At 32.4% G+C, this 10,930-nt stretch overlaps 1 protein-coding gene across 11 annotated transcripts; it reads left to right on the top strand.

The window, feature by feature from the left end:
• The first annotated feature begins 234 nt into the window (after positions 1 to 234).
• On the top strand, positions 235 to 8,650 carry LOC114187803 (heterogeneous nuclear ribonucleoprotein Q-like). Of its 11 annotated transcripts, XM_085674790.1 has the most exons (10): positions 1,723 to 1,845; positions 1,963 to 2,061; positions 2,381 to 2,435; positions 3,085 to 3,192; positions 3,390 to 3,527; positions 3,755 to 3,928; positions 5,166 to 5,339; positions 7,482 to 7,583; positions 7,661 to 7,839; positions 8,398 to 8,650. In XM_085674790.1, the coding sequence occupies exons 3-8, from the start codon at positions 2,430 to 2,432 to the stop codon at positions 7,578 to 7,580; spliced, it is 699 nt and encodes a 232-aa protein (XP_085530916.1). In that variant the 5' UTR covers positions 1,723 to 1,845; positions 1,963 to 2,061; positions 2,381 to 2,429; the 3' UTR covers positions 7,581 to 7,583; positions 7,661 to 7,839; positions 8,398 to 8,650. The 11 variants fall into 11 exon arrangements, with proteins under 11 accessions (XP_085530912.1, XP_085530914.1, XP_085530913.1 ...); XM_085674794.1 differs by lacking the exon at positions 7,482 to 7,583; XM_085674792.1 differs by lacking the exon at positions 8,398 to 8,650 and having other exon boundaries at positions 7,540 to 7,583.
• The last annotated feature ends 2,280 nt before the right edge of the window (positions 8,651 to 10,930 follow it).

Genomic DNA, 10,930 nt, shown 5'->3' on the forward strand with positions numbered 1-10,930 from the left:
GTTATTTAGCACTGAGGTTTTTAAAATCTCCGTTAAATTCCAAAGGTTTAGTGTTAAACCTCTATAAAATAGTGTAGGTTTTCAAAACCTCCATTAAATTACAAAAGTTTAATTTTAAACCCCTAAAAAATAGTATAGATTTTTAAAAACCTCCCTTAAATTATAAAGGTTTAATGTTAAACCTCTAAAAAAGTAGTATAGGCTTTTAAAATCTTTGCTAAATTACAAAAAGATTTAGTTTTAAACCGTAATCTTCTTCACTCTTCACCATCACTTCTACTCTTGCCAGCGAGATCAAGATCTTCACCACAACGGCGACACCACTCACCGCCCAGTCTCCTTCACCGCTACATTCATCTGTTTCCGTGTTTTGTCTCTCTAGTAAGTGGTGCTTCTCACTTCATCGTCTCATTCTAGGTTTTTTTCCTCCATTTGCGATGCCTACTCTGTTCGCGGTTGTCAATTCTTGCATGATCACAGGTAGTATATTTCATTCTCTCACCAATGTAATTTAGGGTTAAGTTTTTGTTGTTAATTTCTTTGAATTTTGGAATAATACGAGAAAGGAAAGGTGAAATTTGCCTTCGTTGATGAAACAAAGGTGTACTATTCAGTTCACATGAGCTTCAGCATTCGCAACAACAACGAAGAAGAATGTGAGGCAGCGAATAGTGGGAAACAACTCTAAGGGATGTAGGTACTTCTGATTTAGATTTTTAATTTGTTTCATTTTCTTAAGGAGCTACCTGTAATGATTCAAGTTGTAGGTAATTGTTTGTTCATCACCTTGCATTTGAGTGGAAAATTTTCATATTTACATTTCATGTTGTTCCTGTAAATCTGGATTTTCATTGACCCTCGTTTGGCTTTGTGTAACATAAGAGCTTGTGCTCGCCAACATGCCTATTGTTCTCGTTTCCTTTCGTCGCCTTCGTTAGTCTCTTTTATTGTGATAATTATGTAGTCATTGACCCTTTAATAAAAGTCTATCGCGTTGCGGCCGTATAAGTCTTGTGACTCTTGTCTCATTGCACGGCTTCCACTGAGATTCATTCGCTGCGACACCTTGTTTGGCCTTTTTTTTTTGTTTCCTCCTTTCGGTATGTGTATACTTCTTCCCAGGATTTCTTCTAGCCTCTGTGCCTTCTTCACTGTTGCCTCACGAGCTTCTTTCATTAGTTTCATAAGATGCCTCGGGGAAAAGCAAATTCTTCATCAGCTGCTAAGCCATCTGACTCTGAGAAGCTAGTTGAATCTGATGAGAAGGTTGATTTTGAGGAGGAAAATGATCCAGAAGAAGCTATGGAAGAAGAAATTGAGTATGAAGAAGTAGACGAAGAAGTGGAAGTGGAAGAGATAGAAGAGGAGATGGAAGAAGAGGAGGAGGATCCAGAAGAGGTAGAGGTAGAAGAAGAGGAAGAGGAGGAAGAAGAAGAAGAAGAGATTGAAGAAGTGAATGAAGAGGATGCAATGCAAAACCATAGCAGTGATGAAGCAAAGGTGGAAGATGAGGACGAGAAGAAAAAACATGCCGAACTCCTTGCTCTTCCTCCTCATGGGTCTGAAGTATACATTGGTGGCATTCCTCATGATGACTCAAATGAGGATTTGAAATCTTTTTGCGAGAGAATTGGGGAAGTTGCAGAGGTAAGTCTGTGCCATTGTTGTTGTATTGTGCTCATGTTTATAGATAATGTCATTCCCTAACTTGAATTTTGAGGAAAATAGGTTCGAGTGATGAAGGGAAAGCATTCCAGCGAGAACAAGGGATTCGGTTTTGTAACATTTAGAAGTGTGGACTTGGCTTCTAAAGCCATCAAAGAGCTAAATAATACTGAATTTAAGGTAAGATGTTAATCTCAGACATTAAGCATTCATAACTGATATTCCTTGTAAGTTCATTGTAAGTACAATACTGATTATTGTACAGGGTGTTTACTATTATTTCTATCAAATATTCAGGAACATGGCTGAAGCAGCTGCACTAGAGAAAAAGAAAATGGGTGTCAGTGATGGATCAGTTGGCATGCTCTCCTCTCTTCTCACTGTTGCTTTATCCGGGTAGTTTACATTGTCTTAGTGTACAAACCCATTTGGTTATACTCTGCTATTACCCCAACAAATATAAGTTCTTGTTAAGCTTTTCTTTCAGCTACGGCAGTTAAGTTGGCATATTAACATCATCGTTTAGTTCTGAAGGCTCTATTTCGACATTTCTCAAATTTGACTTCGTAAAAGAACAACTGAATTTACATTCCTCTAATAAAAGCGCAAACTGTTAAATGCCGATTATGTTGGTAGAAATGACTATGAATTGTCTCACTGTCTCCGTACTCATGTGTAGTGGTATTACCTAATTGCTAGATAAATCTTTGTGTAGGTGTGTTAACGTGCTATTGACAAATCCCATATAGGTAGTTGTTACCCGTATGCAGGTAATTTGCTTTTTATTATTCATCTATTGTTCTCTGTTTTTTATGCTTTCCTTTCTCTTGTTGCTTATCCTAGCCCCTTTTTGTCTTGTTTCTTGGTATACACTAATTATAATGAAATAGTTAATACTGATTAACTCCTGGGAGAACTTCCTTTTCTCCTAATTTTGTTTTTTTTTTTGTATATGATTATTAGAAAGTAAATAAATTATTAAGACTATTATTGAGGATTTTATTTCCTTTCTAACAAGCTAAAACATTTTCATAAGTAATCAGAATTGTAAGTAGATAAACTTGGAAGAGAAGTTGTCAAAGATACCTTTGAATGCTGGTCTCGACTTCACAAAGTTTAGAGCTTTCATGGATTGGGGAACTATTTGGAAATATTGTATCACGCACAAAAGATTATTTTGTTGCTTTAAATTGTTTCATTATATAATATATAATACATGGTCTGCAACTGATTTCGTTTTACTATTTGTTTTTCTTGTAGTAATCAAAATTGTGTTCTCTTGTAATTTAAAAGAATAAATGATAAACAAAAGTTGTCTTTCTCTCCTTGGATTTTCTCCTGCCCAACTTTAGCTGGTAAGTCTTGGATTCTGACTTTGCTATTTTGTGTCAAAACCTTTTTTTCTTTTTTACTGTTCAGGCACATAGAAAAGAGTCGAACCATGCACCTGATCAGGGTTTGTTAGTTGCCACTAAGCAAGCAACTATTTCTGCAGTTGAGCCTCTTCCTTATGGAACTAGCCGTGTGGTAAGCAAAGTCCATATTGGAATCTTATGTAATTTAGAGAAGTTATGCTAGCTTGGCTATTCTGATGTGATATATTTGAAAAACTCGTCTTACAGTCTTGTTTCATATACCGGGTTTTCATATTCCAGTTAGAATAGATTGTTTGAAAGTATTCACACAAATTGATTGATGATTCTCCCTCCTCCTATAATATGCAGAGTTTTACTAGTCCTGATAATGCTTGGGGACTCCTGATGATGTGGAGTTGCAATGTTCCTAGAAGTTGGGGTGTGGAAGATCTGAGGAAGATTGTTTCTGAGGTTGGACCTGGAGTTACTGGTGTGGAACTAGTCAAGGTATGTACTTTTCTGTTGTGCTATGCTTTCCATTTCCACAATAAATTATAAGTGTTGTCTAGGGATTTTTGTTCTAGTCATTCCTAAATCATCATGAAAGTCATGCTTTGAAAGCTTTATTATACTGCTTTGGCATTATGCCCAGCTGCATGTACACAAGAGTTAGCATTGTGGTTTTTTTTATTTAATTGCTCTTATATTTCTGTTTGTTCAATCCTTTATTTCAGGATATGAAGAACACCAATAACAATCGTGGCTTTGCTTTTATTGACTATTATAATAGTGTGTGTGCTGAGTATTCTAAGCTAAAGATGATGAGCCCAACATTTAAGCTAGGTGAGAATGCTCCAACAGTGAGCTGGGCTGATCCTAAAAATGTTGATTCCTCTGCTGCATCTCAGGTTTTGACTCACATGTATTCCTTCTCTTAAGCTTGGTTGATAATTTATAGTTATGGTTAAAGTTATGAGAAACTTTTTAGCTGACTTATCTGGTACACAAGCTAGATTTTTTGGTTTATCGGTACAATAGGATAAACCCTTGAAGGAAATATGTTATATTATGAATTTCAGATTTCTATTTATTTTTAGTGAAAAGTAGTTTGTATTGTTGGAGAGAAGGAAGTTAAGGTTTGCTTATTGGGAAAGAAATAGAGGATAAAATGGTGTTTCTAAAGGTGACAGCGATTGAGGACCACAACCACCTTTTAATAGGAACTGATAATAACTGGTATGAGCATTCATGTACTGTTAGATGCTAGTATAATAATATCAGTCATGTTGGTAGTTATGGGTAGAATATGTGCTAGAAAGTAACTCGCATTGCGTCAGTAGTTCTTTATTAGAATTAGATACTACTGTGATGATAGTTATTCGTAGAGAATAACTGATGGCAGTTATTTAGAAGTTGTAGAGTGTCTAATTAGGCAAAGGGGATTGCTATTTGCAATTTGTTTGCCGAGAATAATACTCTGTGTAGGATGTTTATCAGCTTGAAGATGGGGATTCTATTGCTGCAAGCATGCTGCAGGGCTCTCAAATTAATAATGAAAAAGAAGCTGGTTTAATAACTAATTCCATTAATAGTGTCACTCAACTGAAGGAGAGGTTGTCAAGTCATAATCCATATAGAGGCAAGTCTGACTCCGTTAGGTTTGTTGAGTATTGGGTTCCTGTACAAATATCTAATCTGCAGCTTGAACAGTATTGTTCTATTTTACTGTCAAATGCTTCTATTCTACGCTCCTCATCAAAGGTTGATAGCATTTAGGCTATTCGTGATGTTCTTATATTAACTCGGAAGGTTAGGTTGTACTTTCTAAATAAATTGCATGCATATCATAACATCAAAAACAATATAAAGTTGCATGAAATAATGTATTTATTATTATTAGATGTTTAGTGCTAAACTGTTAACAAGTTCTTACTACTAAGCGATATAATTACAATCATCCCTAGCTGCATATGAATTGATGCTAATTCTGATTTGGGGTTTCTGATTCATAACTAAAATGAATTTGATATACTAACGTGTACTTTTTTTATATTTGATTTGGTGTTCCTTTTTATTAACTCCAGAGTTGTCAAGTGTTTGTGTATTTTCTTAATAGTTTATTTTTATTGTGGTATCTCTCGACAGTGTTGTAGTCATCCCTATCTTGTTGGTCCAGAATTGCAACCTTCTCTTAACAAGGGTCTCGAACCGTCTCAGTATCTTGATTTTGATTTAAAAGCTAGTGGAAAGTTGCAACTTCTTGATTCAATGCTTGAGGAGTTGAGAAAAAGTGATTTAAGGGTGCTCATTCTTTTTCAGGTACACATTTCAGACTGTCTACCCATTAAGTCATTAAATTTACATCATCATCTATTAGTTTCTTTAGCTTCATAGTTATCAATCATAGTGAGGAGTGGCTGACCACAAAAATGCTGTAGTTGGGTGACTTTCGTATCAAAGATTTTATATTATAGATATATAAATGCCAAAAACTATTCACAACTATAGGCACATTCATATTAACTGGCATGAGAACACTGGAATGAAGTGATAAATAAAAGACGGAATTAATACATAAGAATGGAACACATAAGGTACGTGTGAGGAGAGTCAAAAGAAGTTGAAAAAAGTATGAAGGCTTTCGAGCAAAGAGCTGAGTGAACAAAGATCCTTATGTTGGAGAGCAATGGTCTATTAGAAAATACTTGGGTTAGCTGGAAACGATACTGCTGAGCTAGGATAGATGATAGATGAAAGCAAAGGTCATACTTGTTTTTTGTTGTAAAGAAGTTGAGGATGCAATTCATGTTTTTGAATAAAAATACATGCATTCTACACGACTGTGAAAAATTGAGTCATGAAAATACTGCAAAAATGGATTCTATAGCTAAATAATTTGAGGTGTGGGCAAGGAGATGGTTTTTGGCTGTGATGTCATGGTTAGAGTCCTGTAGCTTCCTAGGTTGATGTGTTATTGATGAAAGATTATCTTGTTCCTTTTTAAGATTATTGAATATGATGTGAGTTGATTAAGAAAGCTAAGTGAAATCCCCACTGGACATTAAGATAGCAAGCTATCTAGATGTGAAGGTTCCTTTCACAAAGCTCAAGAGAAGAAGATGATGGATTGATTCAAAACAAAAAAGAAATGGAAAGCACATAAACCATAGAAAATCAAGAACAATTAAAGGAAGAAGAAAACATAAAATGGAAAGGAAAGAAATGGTAAAAATGTGAGAAGCACGCCACTACAAGGCTAGGCTAGAAGCCATGGCAACCTTGAAGATGAGTGGATGTGTGCCGCCACTTGCTATGCAAGATAAGGCTTAAAAGTATTCACTCCCAAGGGAGGAAACTCTCACAAATGGTTGAGACACAAGAGTGTTTTTACTTCAAAATGTTCAACCCTTTTACATGTCTAGGAGCACCCCTTATATAGAAGATTTTAAGGGCCTCTAAGTAAATAAATGATACCTAAGGATGTCTCTACAAAAACCTAACCCTAGCTTCTAGAAACTAGGTCAAATAAGGTTACAAAAATGAGAGACAAAAGAGCCAACTATGGTGTGTGCAAGCCTAATTTCGTTCTAACACAAAAGGAGACAAATAATGTGTCTCATATGTCTCCAAATAGTGGCCAAAGTGTGCTAAAAGCAAAGGAGACCAAAGGTACATAGGTACACTTGTTTTATGCCTTTTACTTTATGCTTTATGCCTTTGCTTTACTCTCTCCTCCACATCATTTATGCTCCCCAATCACCATGCGCCACCTAGCATTGCTTTCTTACTCCTAATTAACCAACAAAGCAAATAAACATAGATTAGCATGTTGGCTTAAGTCAAGTCAACTATAGTCAACAAGTCAAACATAGTCAAAGGTGAACAAGTCAACTAAAGTTGATTCAACTAAGTCAACTTAGGGAATAAAAAATAACAAACACAAATGAAAGGGATGAAGGATTAGTGAACTTCCTTTCTAAACATGATTAGTCTTCTTAAGCATGTGCCTCCATCCTTGGTTGGGGTCAATCCTTCATCAGTTATGGAGACAAAAGACTTTATGCCGCTCAAGAGCCTAAGAATTTGAAGGGACTAATATTAAATTCTATTAGCTGGTATAACAACACTACCCTTCAACGTGAGATCCCTAAATTGTTCTAGAGAAGTCCTTTTGTGAATGCATTAGCTAACTAGAGTCTTGAAGGGAGCTACATTGTATCTAGGGGTGTCAAATTGAGCCAATCTGGCTCACATGGGTTTACTCACTTCGGGTTGAGTTAAATACGAGTTAGCTCAACCTGACTCACTTTTTGGTGAGTAAAAAATTTTGCAACCCGGCTTGACTCAAGCTGTGGTGGATTAGTGTGTTGACGCACTTAAAGATGTTTTGTTCTTTCAATTTTTTTTAATATATTCATCACAGTACAATCAAAGTAGATTGACTTGACTAATTTTTTATAGCAATATAATAAAAAATTTGGACAAGAAAAGAACAGAATTGGCTTTGTACATTTTGCAGAGAGGTCCAATGCTATGAAAGCACTGAAAGATATGAATTAGAAGGTAGCACATTGTCCAACCTTTTGTGATTGTTTTTGTGAATGTTTGTCAATATTCATTAGCTTTATTCTATGTTTCAGGTAAAGTTTTAGAGTGCTCTTTGGCAAAGCCACAGTCTAATCAAAAGTCTGGAGGGTCAAACACACAGAAGTCGGGACCATGATTGCTTCCAAGTTATCCACAACATGTCGGTTATGGTTTGGTTGGCAGTGCCTATGGTGCACTAGGTGCGGGATATCATGCTCCAGGTCTTGCACAGGTGACATTTTTTTCATTTGTTTTTCCATTAGATATCTTTAGCTTGTTTCCATATCTAACATCACTATATTATGGTCTTTATTTTTGTGTTAACAGAAATCACTATATTGATGCTAAATAATGGAATTATAGAGCTACTAACTTCTACAGAATCTAAATCCTTATCGCATTGCATTTAAACATGTTCAATAATATATTTTAAATTACATTAGAAATCATGCATATGCTACATGAAGTACTATTATGGTGTTGTAGCTATCTGGATATAATTTTCGTGAAATTTATTGGAAATTTTTTGTCGACAAATTATAATTAAATTTTTTTCATTCTCATCCACTCAACTTGAATCCTGGATTATGATTAATCTTTCTTTTCATTACATTGTAAGATGGATCCAAGGCACACTGTAATTCCTGAATTTCTTTTCTCAAAATTATCAAAGTCAATTGCCTCCTAAGTTGACTATGTTCAATCCTACACCAGTAATGTTTAAGATTGCATAACTTCTTTTATTTTTCAGAGTTTACATTTGTAATTATGATTCACATTTATATTGTAGGTTTCTGATCAAGGAAGTGTGCCAACTAATACAACAAGTTTTTTACATGAGGAAAATCATATGTGATAGTTGAAGAATATAATATAATGTGGAAGTTAATTGAATCATTTTATGTTTTGAGAACCATTGCAGTACTTCATGATAGTTTTTGCTGACTAATATTGTACTTGAATTTGAATTTGAATTCGTATATTTGTTATACTTTGATATACATTTAGTCATCTATAAATAATTTTTCAATTTGATGAGTTTATATCTATTTATGTATAATTTCATTAATATAGATTAAAAAATAGAATAAATGTAAATTATTGTGATTGAAAAAAATATATATGAATACATAAATGATAAATGAGTAAAAAAATATAATAATAATAATAATAATTTAAAAATCTATGGTACTTTACGGAGGTTTTGAAACCTATAGTATTTTACGGAGGTTTCGAAGCCCATGGTATTTTAGGGGGTTTTGAAACCCATGGTATTTTATGGGGGTTCTGAAACCTATGTTATTTTATGGAGGTTCTAAAACCCATAGTATTTTATGGAGGTTTCAAAATCCACGATATTTTACGGAGGTTTCAAAATTCATGGTAATTAACGGGGGGTTTTAAACCCACAAAACTTAACTGAGGTTTTAAAACCTATGTTAAATACAAGAGGATAAAAAATCTCGTTATTGATTGGTGCTTCCTGGGGTTCGTAAAAACCCTGGCTAACACATTCTCCAAGGATGGTTTAGCGGGGGAAATCGAAACCCCGGGTAAAGAACTTAGTAGAGGTTTTAACCCTGGATAATGTAAAAATAAACCTCCGTTAAAAATATTTTTTCTTGTAGTGTTACGTGAGCCAAAATGGTCAGGTTGAATGTGACACTGAGCACACTATGAAACCCTAGCAGAGAAGGCAGTAGCAACTCAAGGAAAAGTGAGGGATCTGTCTTTACGGAAAGTGAGCACAAGTTAGGGTTTGGGCACTTTAGGTCAGAAATCAAATTAGGCCAACCCCCTTAGGCCCATAAGATTGGATAGTCTATAAAATAAAAGGGGCATAATTAATTGGGCCTTACAATTTTTAAATGAAAAAATTATTAGGTCTAAAAAATATCAAATTGAGAAAAACTGTTACATTTTAAAAAAATTATTTGAAAAGTAAATAATTATTTTAATTCAAAAAAAATTACGGAGAAGATAAAATTGAAAAAAAAGATGTGGACATAAAAAAATGTATATAGGTATAAATATTGTGTAAATAATAGTTATTAAAATTATTTAAATTCAAATATGTAATTACTAGAATAATAAAACTGAAAATGTTATAAATAATATTGTGTGAATAATTCTTTTATTAGGAGTAATTATTTAAATTCAAGAAAGTAGTTGTTAAAAAGCTAAATTATATCTTTTCGTAGAAAAATATCGAATTGATTTCTTTTTTTTTATTTGTCTCAATATGACAGTGGTAGTGTAACATGTCTCTGTTCCGCAAGTTGTCATTTCGTCATTTTCGATTTGGTTATTATTTATATTTTGTTTTCATTTAGTCTTGAGCAATTTTGTTTATCTCTAAATTTAAACCATTTTTTTTATAAATGGTATACAAATATCTTTATTAAAATTAATATTTTTATTAAATATTTTTAATAAAATTAATTTTATTTAAATTTATATTTTACATTGAAATTTTTTAAAAATTGTTTAAAAGTTGTTAATAAAAAGTAATGTTAATAAAACAATTTAAATAATTATATTAATATTTTATTATATCATACTTTAATATTATTTTTTTAATTGAATTTATATTTTAAATAATTGTATATTTTTAAAATGTGTAAAGTTCAATAATATATATACAAATGTCTTAGTTAATTTAAAAATAACAATTATATAAATTCAAATGTAAATTTTTAAAATAATTTTAAACAATTTTAAAATATTTTAAAACATATAAATTAAAAATTTAAAAACAAATTTAAATAAATTTAATGTGAAATAAAATTTAAATAAACTTAGTTTTATTAAAAATTTATAATAAAAATATCAAAGTTAATAAAAATATGTCTATGACTTTTATGTAAAATTAAATTTTATTTTAATTTGGAGGACAAATTATAATTTTTTTAAAATATGAAATTTAAATTGAGATCAAATAAAAATATAGAGACTAAAATGAGACAAAAATCATAACACATGATGTAACAATGACACGTGGCATTGCTACCATCACATCACGTTATTATTGTCATGTGACAAATTCTTAATTTTTTAAAATATAAAAATAATTATGAACTGACATGTGACATCTCTTTAACATTCTTAGTACAATACCGATAAAAATAAACTAATTGTATCAAATTTACCAAAATAGAGAAAAAAAGATACCAAATTAATATTTTTCTATGAAAATAGAAACCAAAAACATAATTTAAACTTACTAAAATGATAACAAGTTGAATTTTCTAATAAATATTATTCATGTTCTACCCGATGATTAAATTAATCTTATTAAAATAATATCAAAGTCATTCAAAATT

The sequence above is a fragment of the Vigna unguiculata genome, chromosome 6 (assembly GCF_037176805.1).
Source record: "Vigna unguiculata cultivar grain cowpea cultivar isolate G323 ecotype 2 chromosome 6, ASM3717680v1, whole genome shotgun sequence".
Lineage (NCBI taxonomy): Eukaryota > Viridiplantae > Streptophyta > Magnoliopsida > Fabales > Fabaceae > Vigna > Vigna unguiculata.

Coding starts and splice junctions, on each gene's coding strand:
- LOC114187803 (XM_085674784.1), top strand. CDS start 1,189: ATGCCTCGGGGAAAAGCAAATTCTTCATCAGCTGCTAAGCCATCTGAC. Junction 1,846..1,930: donor TAAATAATACTGAATTTAAG/GTAAGATGTTAA, acceptor ATTATTGTACAG/GGTGTTTACTATTATTTCTA. Junction 2,062..2,380: donor CTCACTGTTGCTTTATCCGG/GTAGTTTACATT, acceptor ATCTTTGTGTAG/GTGTGTTAACGTGCTATTGA.